Here is a 20,723-nt window from a genome sequence, read left to right on the forward strand (position 1 = left end):
ACGCGGAACAATACGCGTGATTTCGTTACCTTCTGCACTTCGAGTCTTTTAAATTCGCTATATTTTGTTACCAGTTGCTTATATTAGTTACTTCTTGGTTATTTTCTTTACCAGTAGACACCAGTTATTAGTTGCAATGATAAATACAGTAAACGTACTACTGAGATATTCTATGTTGTGTAGTGCTTCCCAATTAAGCAATTAAAAATGTTTCGGGAAAAAATTTCTTACTAATATTTTAGTTTCCATTTTAATCCAGGATTCACATGATGTAGTCCGTGTGCGCACATTTCGAAACATTCTGTATAATTTATACTGTCCATCTTATATATAAAAGTCAATGTGGCTAGGTATGTATGTATGTATGTATGTATGTATGTATGTATGTATGTATGTAAGTTACTCAATACAAATCTACACGCTTTGACCGATATTTGCCAAAGTTTGCACATTTAACCTTCATAACCCGAAGAAAAGAACATAGGCTACATTAAAATTGGACAGATGGACGTTAAAGTATTGAAAACGATAAAAATTAGAAAGAAATAAGGCATGTATGATATTAAAATAAATAGGTTTGGAAGTAAATCCCGAAAAGACTAAGTATATGATTATGTCTCGTGACCAGAATATTGTACGAAATGGAAATATAAAAATTGGAGATTTATCCTTCGAAGAGGTGGAAAAATTCAAATATCTTGGAGCAACAGTAACAAATATAAATGACACTCGGGAGGAAATTAAACGCAGAATAAATACGGGAAATGCGTGTTATTATTCGGTTGAGAAGCTTTTATCATCTAGTCTGCTGTCAAAAAATCTGAAAGTTAGAATTTATAAAACAGTTATATTACCGGTTCTTCTGTATGGTTGTGAAACTTGGACTCTCACTCTGAGAGAGGAACATAGGTTAAGGGTGTTTGAGAATAAGGTGCTTAGGAAAATATTTGGTGCTAAGCGGGATGAAGTTACAGGAGAATGGAGAAAGTTACACAACGCAGAACTGCACGCATTGTATTCTTCACCTGACATAATTAGGAACATTAAATTCAGACGTTTGAGATGGACAGGGCATGTAGCACGTATGGGCGAATCCAGAAATGCATATAGAGTGTTAGTTGGGAGATCGGAGGAAAAAAAAGACCTTTGGGGAGGCCGAGACGTAGATGGGAGTATAATATTAAAATGGATTTGAGGGAGGTGGGATATGATGATAGAGACTGGATTAATCTTGCACAGGATAGGGACCGATGGCGGGCTTATGTGGGGGCGGCAATGAACCTTCGGGTTCCTTAAAAGCCAGTAACTAAGTAAGTAAGACCTAAAACAGATTTTAAAATAGACATGTAAATAATTTGAACTTTTTTTTTTTATTTTACAGAAATTTAAAACCTCTCCCAACCAACGAGATCTCTTCGCAATGTCTGAATCACACCTTCAATTCGGCCAAGGAGATCATCACTGGTGCCAAATGGCCTTTCAAAAGTAAGTTTAGCTCAATTTAATCTGTTACTTTTTCCACCAATTCGTGTCTCACAAGGGAACTGTTAAGGTGCACATGCCGAAACTTCCCTTTAAAGAGTGAATATTGTTATATTTCTACACCAGATAGATAAATGCAATAATAGTTAGCTGCCTACACACCAACGTTTGAATGAAAGGTTATCAAAATATTAAGTACCCCCAGTTTTCACTCAGCTGAAAAGCCGTGTCGAGTGTACATCATCATCTCGCATGTCATGTGACAGTGTAAACAGAGAGGATGGTAGTCTTTGGCGGTCTTAGTAATAAATTTTCTTTAACATAACCTATTTACATTTCAATTTGTATAATCATATTTTTGTAAAAGGCAAGGGTCCAAGAGACCTGGTATTTTAATAAAAACATCTTAAAAACTAAAAAAAAGGATGGTAACTGATCTATCCAAGTACTTGACATTGTTTCTTAATGCAGCATTCAAATTAAGTTTTCGTACGTATGGACAACTACTTTTTATAGGCCTATATTTTGTCTATCTGATGTAAAGATCCAGGTGCGCAGTTGGAGGGGATAATTCGACATGAGATCATTAACAGTTACAGGCAGCTCGGGAAAGAAACCTGGTTCGAACCCCTACTCTCAGCAGATTTTATTAATATTGCGATTATAATATTGCATTTAGAGCTGTCCTCAGAATAGATCTCCTTCACTTTACTTTTCTTTGAAATTTTATAAACAAGTTAATAACTTTTTTTAGATCTATCTTCAATTTACTGCACTGTTCATTATATAGTGCTGTTTCATATCTCCTTTAAGACTAATTTTTTTTTTTTCAATAAATCGAATATTAATTATTATACAGGGTGATTCAGCAAAATCGTGCAAAAATTAAACAGAAAATAGAGGATGCTGTACTGAACATTTTGAGACAGGGAATTTGGAGTCTGCGGACGATCAAGTCACTTTCGCTTTAAATATCTAGGTCCGCATTTTAGACTATAACACCATCCCACTGGACCATATCTCCTATCTGTCTGCCTGATTGTACACATGTACTAATGTACAGGGTCCGTACTTTGTACCACGAGGCTACAAGATTAAGTATTACTGGAGATTTTAAGTGAACGGCGTGAGCATCTAGCAAGCGAAGTATTTGACTGACTGTGCACAGGACTCTTGTTTGGTCAAGTTGGGCAGAGCAAAATGTGGACCATTTTAAAAGTTACACTAATATTTACAATTTAAATTATTTATATTGTGTACACAGGAATACGTAATTTCTACCATTTACACTATCATGATGAATGTAGGCCTACATTTATCAAACATTACGACTATATACACTATTATGTACAATGCTGTTCTATTGCAAAGCAAGATATTTTATTTCTTAATACTACAGCCTATTTATTTTGTAAATAGTGTATAATAATGCAAGTATGTTTGATCAATGTAAGCCTACATTCTTTATGACAACGTAAATAGTAAAAATAGCGTATTCAAGTGTACATAGTATGAAGGGGCTGACAGACATCGACTATTTTCAAAAGCCGATTGTCAAAAAATACTCCTTTTCGTCTGTAGTATATGATCTTTCTTCAAATATTACTTTTTGCAGAATGTATTTTTATTTTTAATATACGGTACCAATTTTTCTTCATTATGTTAATCATTCGTTCAATCTAAATTATTATCTTATTCAACACTAAATTGTAATTGTTTAACTCTCACTGAACACATTTACATTTTGCTCTTATAATAATAATAATAATAATAATAATAATAATAATAATAATAATAATAATAATAATAATAATAATAATAATAATAATAATAATAATACTTTATTGCCAGAACAAAGATACATATTGAATAATTTCAAGGAAAAATTGTTCCGGGGCCGGGTATATATCCCGGGACCCTTCGCTTAGCGCGCGAACGCTCTTCCGACTGAGCTACCCCAGGAACTATACACGACACCGTCACAATTTTTCCTTTGTATCCACACGACTCAAATGAGCTGACAAGACGCCAGAACTCAACTATGAGTGCACACAAATACTTGTGTGACTTAAATTGTGGCTTTCTGTTAACGTACCTCCAGTAACTAATGTATTATACAAATCTGGCTTTCAGGTACCGGCCGCGGCCGGTTGCAAATGAGAAACACTGTAGAAATAGCATTTCCGCCTCTCAAGTACAGAGGAAACTTGAAACTAATTAAAAAGAGATTTTCAAAAGTAAGAGGTAACTTCAATTGGTACATTTTCTTCATTCTCTACAATCTTAAAAATTCTGGCACTGGTGTATTACGTAAGAAATGGAAATTTTTACATCACTATAACAACGACCTTTTTATTTCTGAATGTCCTGGCGGTCGTAGGCACTTTCCTATAACTTGGCCTGCAACATCGCTAGACATTAACTCAGAAGATTATTTGGTTGTGGAATTATCTGAAGGAAAAACCCACGACAAATGATAAGTTGAATATCGCCCTGATTGGCACAGTTGGTATAGCGCTGGCCTTCAGTGCCCGAGGTTGCGGGGTTCGATCCCGCCCAGGTCGATGGCATTTAAGTGTGCTTAAATCCGACAGGCTCATGTCACTGGATTTAGTGGCATGTAAAAGAATTCCTGCGGGACAAAATTCCGGCACACCGGCGACGCTGATATAACCTCGGCAGTTGCCAGCGTAGTTAAATAAACCATTTTTTTTTTTATAAGTTGAAGGACTCCACCGCAGATATTCCAGGACAAGAATTCACAGCTCCTGTATACGGCATTGAATGGAGACTGCTACTTGTACAAGAACAAAATGGTGGATACATACGATATTACAATGAAGTTAGGGCAATGAATGGTGATGCAAAAAATCCTACTTCTTCTGTAATATGGTAGTCCCAGAATTTTGAGATTCCGTAGAAAATTAAAAAAAAATATGTGCAATTAAATTTTATGTATCCAATTAATAAATTATGATCAGAAAATGTATAATTTAATTTATAAGCATTACGAAATTAAATGATATGAAACGACAACTGTACAATGTAATTTCAAATAGCTTAATCAACCATAAATATTTCGAAATAACGCTGAAAATATTATTAAGTGATGAAAAGATTCTGATATTGTATCTTTGGAATGAATTTCACAGAGTATTTATTAATTACTAAAAAACTTTCTCGCCGCGTCTATGTTAATCAAGTATGAAGTGTGGCATCTGAATAAGTTAATTTAAAAGTATGTGTGTATCTAATGTCTACCCACTTCACTTGCGTCATTCACGTTCCTGCAGACTACGCTGTAGGTACAGTAGTGGCAAAAAAACCGGACCGACCCTTGTAGCTGATTTCAGAGCCTTGTTCACCCAAGAGCACGACGGACTGGTACTAAGACTTTCGTGGTTCTAATCCTGCCTGGGAAGGAAACTTTTTTTTTGTTCCTTATTCAAATTTATTCCCAATACTTTTTCGATTGCAGAAAATATTTTACTACTTAATTAACTTATTATTCCCCGAACATGAATTTTACCAGCAATCGAAAAGTATTGGGAATAAATTTGAATAAGGTACAAAAAAAAGTTTCCTTCCCAGGCAGGATTCGAACCACGAAAGTCTTAGGGTGCTATTCATAGACATTTCGCAGCACGCGCTACGAGCGTACTAAGCTAGCCCCGGCTATCCACTAGTTACTAGTACAGAATTCAAATCATATCCTATCGCTAACACTGGTTTATGAATACGAAAAACGCTGATCATCCACTGGAAGCCCGCGCTAAAAATGTCTATGAATACGGCCCTTAATTACCAGTCTAACGTGCTCTGGAGTGAACAAGGCTCTGAAATCAGCTACAAGAGTCGGTCCGTTTTTTTTTTGTCACTACTGTACATGATGTGTATCTGTGAAGAGTTATGTCGTGTATTAGTGTAAGTGTATGTGTAAATATTCGTGTAAGTTTCGTGTAGGGAATGGGTAAGGATGAAGATGAGGAAGGTAGAAGGGGAAACCGGTGCCGGCACGTAGCCTACTTCTGTCGAATAGCACCAAGGGGACTGCTAGACTTAACGTCCCCACGACGAATTACTATCAACAGTGACATACGCCTTCTCTTCATATGTACTACGGAGAGATTTGAGATTTAACCCAGAGCATATTGGTGCACAATTTAGTGATTAGAAGTTGTGCACCGCCACCTCTCCTAGTCCCGAGGTAGGAATTTTTCATAAAAATTTCTGACTCCGCCGGGAATCGAACCCGGACCGGCTAATCTGGAGGCAAATGTGCTACCAAAGAGCTAACTCAGCGGACTTAATTTAAAAGTAAATGTGTTTTTCTTTTTCAGTGATAGACGCCACATCAAAAATACAATCAGGATTTCTAGAAGGAAATGTATTTGAACTGGGAAATTTTGACGAATGCTTAGAAATAGAGGTTGAAGAGGAATGGGGCTCATTCGTTGGACAACATTGTGTAACAATTTACAAATATGAATCGCCGTCATTAACAGATCTGGTCAAAAATGTAAGTAACCAATAAGTCAGTCTTATTTGAAATGTTAAAGTGAATATTATGTTAAAATATGTTAATTCTATCTACACCAAAACGACTAATTATTCTAAATGAAAATTCTGTAGTTATAATGACTATTACACTCTTATTACGTCATACTACTTTTGACCAATAAAACGGTACGAAAGGACGTATTTCAACCAATCATGGCTGCTTATCGCACAATTTTATTGCGTCCCTAGCATTTGTTTAATTTTATCGCGTTCCTAGCATTGGTTTCTTTGTTTGCCAACATTTGAAACTGCGCTGGTCTGGACGTCAAAAAAAAAAATATATATATATATAAAATTACAAACCACTCCAGTCGATGCACAGCAGTTTCAAATATGACTCGCATTGGCATTCAAGAACAAGAATTAATGAAAATCACTGATCATACCTATGCATCTTCTGAAATCCGATTTACAAATAAATGAAGAGCACCATTCGGAAATCCTGAATAAGTTGAATACACCATGTAGGCCTAAATCAACGAGTTCCACTTCTATTACGCACACGTCCAATATAACATCAATTGAACCACCAACCACATTCAAATTTGAAAATTGTACATTCAATAATTATTCCTTTTAAAATTATTCATTCGGAAATCCTGAATAAGTTGAATACACCATGTAGGCCTAAATCAACGAGTTCCACTTCTATTACGCACACGTTCAATATAACATCAATTGAACCACCAACCACATTCAAATTTGAAAATTGTACATTCAATAATTATTCCTTTTAAAATTAGTCATGTTTATTTTTTATGTCATCGTCGTTAATTAAAACTTTTCTAACACTTGTGTATATTAGTTAGGTTATGTTATAGCTTCTGCTATATGATATTATGGATAGTCACGTATCAGAGATTGTTTAATATTAAGATTTATTGAAAATCATCTGTCAAGTGACGTTGATTACTGAGATTCAGATAATTGAAGTGGAATGTTGAATTTTAATAAAAATGAAACTGAATCAACAAAGCCTTCTTGACTAGTAACATTGCCATCGTGTATAATAGATCGAGAACTTCTCGACGAGAAGGCATTGCTCACTACTGCCATCTAGCATGCATCTAGCGTAATATTTGTAATGTTGAGATGGTACAATATTATATTTGAAGACACTTATATTTTCGTAAGTCAATTAATATTTTATTGTATTGGAGTACTTCGTTACTTCTAATTTTTATATACTTTCTTCTAATCGTGTAATAGTCAATTAAATCCCACTCGAGTTTTGATTATCTCTAGATAAATCTAAACGTCTAGTGAGATTACTGTTGATAAAATCATGGCTACAAATCTACCTAGTGGAAACAACTTTGTGTTCTGGTAGAAAATTCAGATTTATTTCCGCAAAATATTTTGTTACAGATAAATTAAGTACGGGAGCATTAATTTATTTTTACTGGCATTTTTAACATTAACCTGGCTATAGACCTACCTTAGGGTTAACCGCTAGGAACCCAGAAACACTGTAACCCCTTTTCATGGCCGGCGTTTGATAATACAATTGCAAAATAAAAACAAATTATTATAAGAGAAAAGTATAGTGCGTACATTTATGTAAACAAGAAAATATTACGGTTCTGAGTTTCATCAATTTCGTAGGATTTTATGTATTTTATCAAAATACAGTATTATATGTCCTGCGCCGTGGAGTCGCGGTCTAAGGTATCTTGCCTAGGACTCACGTTACGAAATGCGCGCTGGTTCGAGTCCTCATGGGGGAAGAAATTTTCTAATGCAATTTCAGCCAGTGTATGGGACCGGTGCCTACCCAGGATCGTGATGCACTTGGGGAGCTACGATAGGTAGTGAAAATCCGTTTTCGCAAACCAGCTATAACGGCTGGGGAAATCATCGTGCTAACCACACGATACCTCCATACTGATTGGATGATCGTCCACCTCTGCTTCGGCATGTAAACGTGAGGCCAGCAGCCGGCTGGTCGATCTTGGCTCTTCATGAGCTGTAGCGCCATGGATTTACTCTTACTTTTACAGTATTGTATTAAGAATAAATGTTTTTAATCACGAACTGAACTATCAAAGCGGACGTATTTATTATGCAGTGTACAATATAGGCCTACTAACTACAGCACAATAGCATACAATATAGAGCAGTGATGTCAAAGCAAGCGCATTTTTCTGACCTTGACGTCGTGTGCGGGCAGCAAGCGCTAAGTATGGAAAGAGGAAGGGTTGTGTATATGAATAAGCAACCTGTTGGATTAAGAAAACAGTGGTGCACAAACTTCAAACGGAATGTGAAATTTTATGTCGTTATTTTCATATGGCTTCTTTCTGTTTAATATTATCTATATTGTCTGTAAAACAAAAGTACTAACACTGATTTCTTAATATTGCACTTTTGTTTTAAATCTTAATAACATAATAGAGAGTTAAGGAGGAATATTCACTTATATTCCAGTAGTATAATATTATACTGTATTAAGTGGATGAAACACATCATTCATAAAGAAAGTGATATCCCAAAGAAAGAGATTGAGTATGACATGATAAGTTGGAATTTATATTGATGGTATCTTTAGCCTTACAAAAGTAATCAATAAACTAATCAAAACAATATTACAGTACAAAGCAAAGTTACCTAGGTACTGTATCCATTTTAAGTGTAACTAATATTACATAACAAAATTCTTATCGCATTATGCTCTTAAGGTGATAATTGTGAGCAACTTCCTATCATCAGAATATTAAATTATTTTCTCGAAATCTGCTGAAACTATAGAGCTGACATATTTACAACACATGGGTACGTATCTTTTGCTTATGATGTAACAGTAGTTGCTTTGTTAATTAATTTCCTTACAAACAATTTCCATGCGAATATTTTCAAAATTGTCAATACACTATCTTCAGTAATACGTATATACGGTATATTAGATTTACGAAAACATTCTGTAAGGCTACTAAATAAATAGGCCTATACCTGAAAATTTCACTTTTCTTTACGAAAAGTTGAAAAAATATTTCTTTTGAATAAAAAAATCAAACTTGTGAAAAATGAGCATTAAAATTAAAACTTACATTCTTATAATGCACTTATACTTCTCAGGCAAATCTAAAAATTAACATGGATACAGTTTTAATAGTTCTCTTCCGTTTATCTATTGAATCAATGCTGGCCATCCCTGAATATAGCTCGACCAAGCGGCATATACCACCTCTTTCGTCTGTCTCTTTCCTTTCCGCGGTAAAGTGCTCAGGCTCTCCTGGGCTCTAAAGCGCGCGCTTGCTCCTGTGGGCATCAATTGACATGCCTGATATAGAGATTGCATTTAAATTGAATAATCATAATCTGGATATTTAAACAAATTGTTCAAAACTCTATCCGTTCATTTCAAATGAAAACTTCAATTCATTTGTGCATATTATCGAAAATATTTTAAGCATATTCTCTTAAATTTAACGTATTGTTTCTTTAATGTGATTCTCTAGTTCTTCTAGTGGTGTATGATTAACAAAATACACCTGTTTACAGTAACCCTACAAGAAATAATCCGAAGGACTTACACCAGCGAACTAGGGACCATAATCCTGCGCTTATTAACCTGTAGTCATAAAATTCTTCCAAGAAGTCTATTACAGTATATTACCTGCACTATGTGTAGTAGCAACATCTCGTTGGAATATCCATCTTGAAATTCATCATCATGGACCTCTTTTTTTTTTTTTTTTTTCCAAAATTTGTTTTTAGTACACCGTTACATTTGCTGTTTCATCGAAGTAGGCTATATTGGTCCTACGATCCTTGACTTGGCAGCCCAGACTCCCAATTTTCATTGGTTCCAAGGATGTTTTAACAAATTCTGTTATGTGTTGTTGAGACCAATGACGGTACTGAAGTCTCACCGTGAAGTCAATGTCGAAGATCGTGAACTATGCTTAGGCCTATTAGGTATTGAAACATTCCTAATTTCTTTCTGAGAATTGTGTGAGCACTTCCGTAAGAAATTCCAATTTCTGCAGCTAGTTTCGTGGCTGACTTACTAGGATTTCACTGCATCCTTTCTCCAGTATCTTCAACAGCATCTTCACCTTTGTTGGACGTTGACACTTTTCTTTCTTACAGAACATACTGCATTTCTAAATTTACCTACAAGGTTAATGACATTCCTACGAATATATTCCATAATGACTATCAGGAAAACATAAAGCAAACTGTTATTCACATTCCACTATATTGTAATTCCAATTTCCAGCTTCGTCCTTCGTACCTGGAAACTGTACAGAAACCCTTGTCCAAATAAAGCTGTATCTACCCTAAAAAGAGTACCGTACGTACTGTAAATTCAATCTTCACTTCTGTTCGATCCACACAGACACACAGATAAATTTACTCAGCCATGCTACCTGCCTGTGCGAAAATATGTTTCAATAATGAATGCTCTTTCTTCACTGGATAACGCTATCTTATTTCTGAAACTTACTATACTCACTCAGCACTGTTTACTACGACTATAAGACGCCTGACTGCATATGCGGCCTTGATTCTGTGTGGAGGACGAATGGAAGTTCACTAGTAGAAGAGATGAGAATAAAATACAGTACATTAAAAAATTTAGGTAAAATAAAAATTAACGTAAAATAGATGTCCCGGTATAACTACTGTATGTTCTTTACTAGACTAGATTATAGTTTACAACACTGAGTTATATTAAAAATTCTATTCTGAACAGATTCAAATACAAATTTCTCATATTCAGTCGTTTTTTAAGACTCTTCTTGGCTTTTAAAGGGAAGCTTATGTGAAACTCCGAATTCTTGACGGCGCTGGACGTTGAGCGAATATCGCCAGTGATTATATGTAACGATATTATGAACTCAAAGTTTCTTCAACCTAAGGATTACCATTCATTGACTATCTTTTTGTATATCACCGTTGATTTCATTAAACCTCCTATATGATAGTACATAGCATAATTCTTTCACGAGGAAGAGAAAATAATTAAATATCAATAGGTCTGTATAATAATAATAATAATAATAATAATAATAATAGATAATTAGGTAGAGAACGTTGGTGAATATGATTGACATCAATGACATCAGTGTAGGCTTATTGATATTACTGATTTTTTTCTTTCTCCCGAAAAATTATGCTATGTACTGTTAAATACGAGGTTTCATAAAATCAACGACGATATATTGGTTGTTGTGCCATTATAAAATAAAATGTATGAAATATAATGTTCGTATTATTTTCATTTAAAATTACTATAAAACTTGTAAGTTGAAAATACGAGTAATGTTTATAATTATCAGTCTTAAAAAACACGATTTCTAAGCAGTGTACATTAATAATTCACATGGCTCAATTATAATTTCCGAATACTACCCACCACGATCGCGTAATTTCGATGGATATCCTATGTGTAACTTTAGTTCGTTTCTATGTCAAGTTTAGATAAATAATTTCTCCATCTTTTAGCCATTAAAAAAATTCAACTTCCACGTCCTTGCTCAAACATTTCTCAGTATAATTGGTAAGCTTAGCCTATAATGGATATCAAAAAGAAAAACTGTTTAAATGCAGAAAAAGTAACATACATATAAAGTCTCTTAAAAAGCACCAGATACAGTAGATTTAATTGATACGAAATATATTCTTATTAACCGTTCATGGATAATCAAGGTTGTACTGTACTTAATATAATATTTAAGAATTTTAGGTAGAGCTTTACGATAATGACAAAAAGAGAAAGCTATTTACCTTTTCTGGGAAAACAAATCACTAAGACCGTGACAAACATGCCAACGCATTTCTGGCTTCGATCCTTGCTCACCATCTAGTTCAGTTTCCGAGACACACTGTACACGTTACCTATCAGTGTTTACAGACAAAGGAAACGAACCATCGCTATTAGTACAAGCACAACAAAAGTCTTCAGTACAAACAGGGTTCGAGTACGATTCAGTTACAAAGTGTATTTCAAAATGCAGAAACAAACAGGCAGTCTCTCAAGTAAAGTGGATAATGTTATGTCAAGATATGGTGACCATCTGGAGTTTATTAGTCAGGATAGTGTTATTTGTAAACTTTGAAAAAACTTCCATTTCATGCAAACGAACATATAGTGTTACACAGCAATTAATCACAAAGAAACAAAAGAGCGCTCTTAAATATACGCAAAGTTCAATCTCAGGTCCCTCAACTTTGCGGAAATATTACGTACAGGAATGTTACGATAAAGGCATTAGTGACATCAGAGAAAACATTAACGATAGCAATATGTGGATCTCAGTAGATACTCGTACAACGGATTCCATAGGACATGTGACAAATGTGATCGTTGGCACTATGACTGTAGACAACCCTAAAAAGACTACATTCTTCAAAAAAATTGTAAATTATGTTTTATTTAACGACGCTCGCAAATGCCGAAGTTATATCAGCTTCGTCGGTGTGCCGGAATTTATTCCCGCAGGAGTTCTTTTACTTGCCAGTAAATCTAGTGACATGAGCCTGTCGCATTTAAGCACACTTAAATGCAATAGACCTGGTCCGGGATCGAACCCGCAACCTCGAGCACAGAAGGCCAGCACTCTACCGACTGTGTCACCCAGGCCGACTCTACATTCTTGTGTGTCAAGAACTAGATCACTTCTATGAAGTTAAAAATTAAAAGTTTTCTTAACAAAAATCTGTCATTAACTGCCATAAAATAAATGTGTATTTTGCTGAACTATCATATTTTTACATACTTTACATGTTTTGTTCTAGTACAGGCTTGCAGAACTGGGCGCCAATTGTGGCGTTGCGTCACTCATCGAATACGTCACTCACCCCTTCCTTCCATCCTCGCGTCATTGACTTGGTAGGGGAGGGGATTTGTATTCAGTGTCTGTCTTATGTGATTGCGTACGGGACACACATGTCATTCAACGCTTGTAGACTGTGGACGGGGAACCAACGCTTTCCCCATGCTTTCCACCCCTCTCTCGCCAGTTCTGTATCCCTGTTCTAGTAGATATTAAGCACACGATTTTCATTCTACATTTCTACATTATTGCATTTCCTAGCTTGGGACAGTACCAATATTTTGGTCCGCTTGCATACCGTCAAGCTGTTCTCCTCAAGATCTGCAGTATTTGCTGTCACGGATGAGCAATAATTTTATTGTGGATCCTCTACTCTGCCACACTAAAAACAGTTCCAGACCACTTGAAACCATCGACTGGATTGCCATGTAGGGTAACTTCACATTTCTATACAATTAATAGTTTACTACATTAACTGTAAAGTTAGTGCCATTATTTCTCAGTGCACAAGTACTTATACCTTTATCTTATCAAACTAAACATAGGCTATAAATTATTTGTCACTTTTACGGCTCTAATGAGCTTGGTTGCCATGAATACATAAATGGACACAAAAAAGATAAAACAAAAGAGAGGAAATGATAGTGGCACAAATTTTTTAAAAACATTGGGTGTGCTCAAACACGAGGTATAAGTTAAAATAAATAAATCTTAAAAATAATGATGATAATAATAATAATAATAATAATAATAATAATAATAATAATAATAATAATAATAACAACATGACAAACTATTGGATGGGCTCGGACCCCATGGGCCCATATAAGTTGGCGCCACAAGCAGATACACATAAAGTAAGAAACAATTTATTATTGTGATACAAAGTGAATATAAACAAAATTTTGTTGGTTGTACAAGACATCAAAACAAGCATATTTTGTTAAGTCACCATCAGTTTATATGCGTCCCAAGAAAGTTACTGTATATGCCGCCTAATTGGATATGTTCGTCCTGGACTCAGAGATAGCCGGATTTAAATCGTTGAATTTCTAGTTATGAAAAGATAGGGAAAAACAAAATATACCAGTGGAGGACGAAATAGACTTCACTGTTTATATTGCAAAATCATCATCTTCAAGCACATAAGGTTCAAAAGACACTGCCTCTAATGTATCATAAAATTAATATAACAATGATATTTATGTTCTTTTAGTGGTGGCTACTGGTCATTAAAATACATAATAATGAAAAACAATAGCAGTAAGGTCATTTTTAAGATTACTTAAACTATGCTTATTTTGATCACACTACTTCAAAAAATTTGTCCAGGCAGTTTTGCTTCTATACACAAAGGAAGTAATAATAAAACTTCGCAAATGTTTATGATATATTTCTTGGATAGAGTGCAACAAATAATGCTAATATATTAGTCCCAAATGAATACTTTTCTCAGAAAAAATCATTTTCCCCTAAATGTTAGCACTAGTTTACTCGACAAGTGCTTTCTTTCCATTCGATTCTGAATTTTACTCAGATCATTAGAGAAAATGGTAGGGAATGATTTATCCCGTTACTGTTTTTAAATAAAATGGAAAGTTTTCTTCAAAATTAAACAAAAAGATTAACACGCATCGGTGCAGTGACCAATGGACGCAACGCTGGGCGTGCGTAGGCTATTCATATAATATGAGTTGGCGATGCGCTGTTGCCGAACAACGCAGACTTTCAGCTCATTTTTTTAATTAACCATACACTTAATTACAAACGCATAATAGGATTTTCATTTCTTTTAATGTATTCCATTTCCCCCTTCAATCTGCCCAGTTACATCACTTCCATCCTGTATATACCACTTAAATATTATAACAATCTTTACCAAGTAATATAATTTCAGACAACAAAACAACTAACCATCAGCGTAGCTCAGGCAGTATCGCGTTTGCCTGCTGATCCGGAGTTGCGCTAGGACGTGGGTTCGATTCCCGATTGAGCTGATTAGCTGGTTTGGTTTTTTCCGAGGTTTTCCCAAACTTATAACGAATGTCAGGTAATTTACTCGAATTCTCGGCCTCATCTCGCCAAATACCATCTCACTATCTCCAATTCCAAATAGTCACTGGAGAACCAGATATAATACAGAGCTGAAAGCTCAATATAGATCTCCAGATATTAAAGCTGAAATTAAAACCCGTAGATTAGAATGGTTGGGACATGTAATCAGGATGGATGATAGCATGATACCCAAAAAGATTTTAAAGTCAAAACCTGAAGGTAGACGCAATATTGGCAGACAGAAACTAAGATGGTTGGATGGAGTAGAGGATGATCTAAGGACTCTAGAGTGAGAAGATGGGGGCAGAAGGCTGTGGTTAGGCAGGAGTGGAACAAAATCCTAAAGGAGGCCCAGGCTAGACTACAAGGGCCGTAGTGCCGAAGAATAAGAAGAAGAAGAATCACCAATTCCATCAACGCTAAATAACACAGTAGCTAATACAGCGTCGTTAAATAACCAAGAAAAAACATGGGCTGTAATATGCAGATCTAATATTGGACCTAGAAGAACTGAACTTTACCAAATACTATCTTCAAATATAATCAAAGTTTTTCAGTGCGCCGAAAGGGTTCGACACCCTATTCCGGTTAAATATATTAATGAACATACTACACTTCGCTTATTTTGATCTGTAACGTCTACATTTGACCTACATGCACTAATTAAAAAACATTCGACTTCAGTTGCAATGGAAATGCTTATATTATATCCGACAAAATGAAAGTGTGACCAGTCCAGCCAGTCCTAATCATAAGTAGAGTCCTACATAACTTTCTTGGAAGAGTTTATTATAATCCATGGGGGGGGGGGGTTGCGATATATCTAAAAATAACGTTACTCAGTTTTGCTTCGAAACAGACGCGTACACAATATATGCATACCTACAGAAAGTTAATACAAGCTTGTAATTACTCAAATACAGACGGATATCTCTCATTTCACATTTGCTTCTGTGAGGTACAACAGTTAATAATTGTTTGCCTCTGTGGCTCAAAACCGTTCTTTACTTTTGTTCTCTTAGTATATTATAGTTTGCTTCAATGGATTATTATTATTATTATTATTATTATTATTATTATTATTATTATTATTATTATATTATTATTATTACCACTACAGTTATAATTATTTATCGTTATCATCATTTATAATTTTATAATAATTATTACAAGTTTCCAGCTTCAAAGTGGCACACTTTCCAGTGAGAATGCAAAGAAATGTACATGACGTATTCGAAAGAGACAGTATTGAAGGAACAAAGGAGATCGCCATAGTAAATTAGATGTAGGGAATGAATTATATTGTTATATTATCCACTTAAAATTATAGGCCTATATTAACCACTGATATGACACATTTTCCCTAAGGCGCGGAGTAGGTATCAGATATATCACACAAGTATTTATTAGGCTACATAATTAATTCCGTAATACATATTACAAATAAATAAAATATTTCATTTCCTGTTTCAGATCAGTATTTTTCATTCTAGGACTAACGTGCTTTCTGAGTACTACTTACGACTGTATTATGAAAGATTCAGGTATGGCTCTAACTTAAAAATAATATATATTTATCAAACTTCAGTACTAACAATGTAGAGCGCAAAGATGAAAGAGTGACAATGGCAAGGAGGGAGTGATAGTAAGGAAAGAACAGTAACATTAGGAGGTGAAGAAATGACGACGAGATGTGGATACATGGCGAGACAATGTAACAACGAAGACTTGGGAGAAAGAAGGAAGCAGTTATCAATGAGGAATGGAGCAGTAAGCGACAGTGAGGAAAGAAATAAGTAACAATGATGAAATAGGAAAGTGAGCAATAGTAGGGGATGCAGGGACTAATTTATAGTAGGAATCAGAGAATAGAAAAGGAGGTAAGGGATGACGTATTTAACAATGAAGGATGCAGGATTAAGAAATAGGGAATAAATGGAGTGATGGTCATGAATGGAAGAGTGAGTGACGGATTGAGGAGTAAAATCAGTGAGGGATGAAGGAGTAACATTGAGGGACAGAGGAGTAGCATTGGGGATGGAGAAGTAAATAACAGTGAGGAATAGAGGAGTAACATTGAAGGATGGAGGAGTAGCATTGAGGGATGGAGGAGTAGCATTGGGGATGGAGGAGTAAATAACAGTGAGGAATGGAGGAGTAACATTGAGGGATGGAGGAGTAGCATTGGGGATGGAAGAATAATAATAACAGTGAAGAATGAAGGAGTAGCATTGGGGATGGAGGAGTAAATAACATTGAGGAATGGAGGAGTAACATTGAGGGATGGAGGAGTAGCATTGGGGATGGAGGAGTAAATAACTGTGAGGAATGGAGGAGTAACACTGAGGGATGGAGGAGTAACATTGAAGGATGGAGGAGTAACATTGAGGGATGGAGGAGTAGCATTGTGGATGGAGGAGTAAATAACAGTGAGGAATGGAGGAGTAAATAACAGTGAGGAATGGAGGAGTAAATAACAGTGAGGAATGGAGGAGTAACATTGAGGGATGGAGGAGTAGCATTGTGGATGGAGGAGTAAATAACAGTGAGGAATGGAGGAGTAACATTGAGGGATGGAGGAGTAGCATTGGGGATGGAAGAATAATAACAGTGAAGAATGAAGGAGTAGCATTGGGGATGGAGGAGTAAATAACAGTGAGGAATGGAGGAGTAACATTGAGGGATGGAGGAGTAGCATTGGGGATGGAGGAGTAAATAACAATGAGGAATGGAGGAGTAACATTTAAGGATGGAGGAATAAATAACAGTGAGGAATGGTGGAGTAACATTGTAGGACGGAGGAGTAAATAACAGTGAGGAATGGAGGAGCAACATTGTAGGATGGAGGAGTAAATAACTTTGAGGAATGGAGGAGTAACATTGTAGGATGGAGGAGTAACAATGGGGATGGAGGAGTAAATAACTGTGAGGAATGGAGGAGTAACACTGTAGGATGGAGGAGTAACATTGGGGATGGAGGAGTAAATAACAGTTAGGAATGGAGGAGTAACATTGGGGATGGAGGAGTAAATAACTGTGAGGAATGGAGGAGTAACATTGAGGGATGGAGGAGTAACATTGAGGGATGGAGGAGTAGCATTGTGGATGGAAGAGTAAATAACAGTGAGGAATGGAGGAGTAACATTGAGGGATGGAGGAGTAGCATTGGGGATGGAATAATAATAATAACAGTGAAGAATGAAGGAGTAGCATTGGGGATGGAGGAGTAAATAACAGTGAGGAATGGAGGAGTAACATTGAGGGATGGAGGAGTAGCATTGGGGATGGAGGAGTAAATAACAATGAGGAATGGAGGAATAAATAACAGTGGGGAATGGTGGAGTAACATTGTAGGACGGAGGAGTAAATAACAGTGAGGAATGGAGGAGCAACATTGTAGGATGGAGGAGTAAATAACATTGAGGAATGGAGGAGTAACATTGTAGGATGGAGGAGTAGCATTAGGGATGGAGGAGTAAATAATAATGAGGAATGGAGGAGTAACATTGTAGGACGGAGGAGTAAATAACAGTGAGGAATGGAGGAGCAACATTGAGGAATGGAGGAGTAGCATTGTGGATGGAGGAGTAAATAACAGTGAGGAATGGAGGAGTAACATTGGAGGATGGAGAAGTAAATAACAGTGAAGAATGGAGGAGCAACATTGAGGAATGGAGGAGTAGCATTGTGGATGAAGGAGTAACATTGGGGATGGAGGAGTAACATTGGGGATGGAGGAGTAAATAACAGTGAGGAATGGAGGAGCAACATCGAGGGATGGAGGAGTAGCATTGTGGATGGAGGAGTAACATTTGGGATGAAGGAGTAAATATCAGTGGGGAATGGAGGAGTAACATTGAGGGATGGAGGTGTAAATAACATTGAGGAATGGAGGAGTAAGTAACAGTGAGGAATGGAGGAGTAAATAACAGTGAGGAATGGAGGAGTAACATTGAGGGATGGAGGAGTAAATAACAGTGAGGAATGGGGGAGTAAATAACACTGAGGGATGGAGGAGTAAATAACAGTGAGGAATGGAGGAGTAACATTGAGGGATGTAGCAGTAACATTGAGGGATGGAGGAGTTACATTGGGGATGGAGGAGTAAATAACAGTGAGGAATGGAGGAGTAACATTGAGGGATGGAAGTGTAAATAACATTGAGGTATGGAGGAGTAAACAACAGTGAGGAATGGAGGAGTAACATTGAGGAATGGAGGAGTAGCATTGGGGATGGAGGAGTAAATAACAGTGAGGAATGGAGGAGTAACATTGAGGAATGGAGGAGTAACATTGAAGGATGGATTAGTTACATTGGGGATGGAGGATTAAATATCAGTGAGGAATAGAGGAGTAACATTGAGGGGTGGAGGAGTAAATAACAGTGAGGAATGGAGGAGTGACATTGAGGAATGGAGGAGTAGCATTGGGGATGTAGGAGTAAATAACTGTGAGGAATGGAGGAGTAACATTGAGGGGTGGAGGAGTAAATAACAGTGAGGAATGAAGGAGTGACATTGAGGAATGGAGGAGTAGCATTGGGGATGGAGGAGTAAATAAGAGTGAGGAATGGAGGAGTAACATTGAGGGGTGGAGGAGTAAATAACAGTGAGGAATGGAGGAGTAACATTGAGGGATGGAGGAGTAACAATGGGGATGAAGGAGTAACATTGAAGGATGGAGGAGAAACCTTGAAGGTTTGAGGATTAACAGTGAGAGATGAAGTAACAGTGAGGAATGTAAGATAAAGTAACGGTGAGGAATAAAAGAGTAACAGTGAGAGCTGGAGAAGTAACATGGAAAACTGGAGTTTTAGCAATGGAAAATGGATTAATAAATTGCAATTAAGAAGTAATAATGGGGGAGGAGAAGTAGTCTTAAAGTGAAGAATAGAGGAGTACCCGTAAGAGGCAGTGAGGGATGAAGGTTTCTTAGATATCTATAATAGTGTCTAGGATATGCACTTAACTTTACCTTTAAATTTACTCTTTTTGACATTAGTTTGCCGAAACTTTGAAATTTGTTTCCCCTTCAATTCTAAAAATTGAGGTATTTTAACGAAATCTTGCATGCTTGTGTGTTTTCCACATACTAACAATATAGAATATGATTTTAGCTCTAACATCCTAGTATTTTTGTTATTTACATTTTGAACATAATATGGGTCATGGAAACGTTTAAATAATATTGCATATTGCAATAAAAGTTTAGGGATATATTTTTCCAAAGAATAAGTGAAATATTGTGTGTTATGATGAAGTTATTACAAACATTTTACATTGTAATTTAAAAATTCATTGATTTGTGGAAAATATCTTAAAATATTTATATACATTTTTAATTATTTTGGCTGAAAATATCTTAAAATATTTATATTCATTTTGAATGATTTTGGCTGTGTATCTATGGCTTTACAACGACCAACTGGTAACACACCACGTTCATTTTCATCATCACTATCAATATTTCCAGACACCCAAAGACGCCACGTGATTACACTTTAATCTGAGGCTATCAGATTTTTCCACAATTTTCGAGAGCAGATATCGATATACTGTATACGAAGCAGCTACTTTTAAAATTTTTGTTAGTTTGTCATTCACTTGTATTGTTTTTACACATCTTAAAGAATTAAAATAGTCATTCTATTTACACACAACCATTACTTCCAGGAAGACACGGAGATATTTCAGTCTACTTCTGGAGTTGTGCATAGAAAATCATTTTCTCAGGGAAAATTAAAAAAAATTCACTCCATTTTGTGCAAAGATCAATATTTTCTTCATTCTACTTCGCTATTGGCTCTGAAGTCACATACTTCTTCAAGCAAAAAATTTTATAAAA

General features: G+C 35.9%; 2 protein-coding genes across 4 annotated transcripts in view; one reads left to right on the plus strand and one right to left on the minus strand.

Moving 5' to 3' along the window:
- The window catches only part of Bap111 (Brahma associated protein 111kD), a 643,372-nt gene that overhangs the window by 617,370 nt on the left and 5,279 nt on the right, over positions 1-20,723 (minus strand). The window lies entirely within an intron of this gene.
- LOC138706343 (nose resistant to fluoxetine protein 6-like) overlaps positions 1-20,723 on the plus strand; it is a 62,004-nt gene that overhangs the window by 14,066 nt on the left and 27,215 nt on the right. The window contains exons 2-5 of the mRNA XM_069835513.1: positions 1,382-1,485; positions 5,823-6,001; positions 13,086-13,252; positions 16,353-16,423. Coding sequence (XP_069691614.1) covers positions 1,382-1,485; positions 5,823-6,001; positions 13,086-13,252; positions 16,353-16,423 — 521 coding nt within the window. The remainder of the gene's footprint in view (positions 1-1,381; positions 1,486-5,822; positions 6,002-13,085; positions 13,253-16,352; positions 16,424-20,723) is intronic.

This window comes from Periplaneta americana, chromosome 9 (assembly GCF_040183065.1).
Source record: "Periplaneta americana isolate PAMFEO1 chromosome 9, P.americana_PAMFEO1_priV1, whole genome shotgun sequence".
Taxonomy (NCBI): Eukaryota; Metazoa; Arthropoda; class Insecta; order Blattodea; family Blattidae; genus Periplaneta; species Periplaneta americana.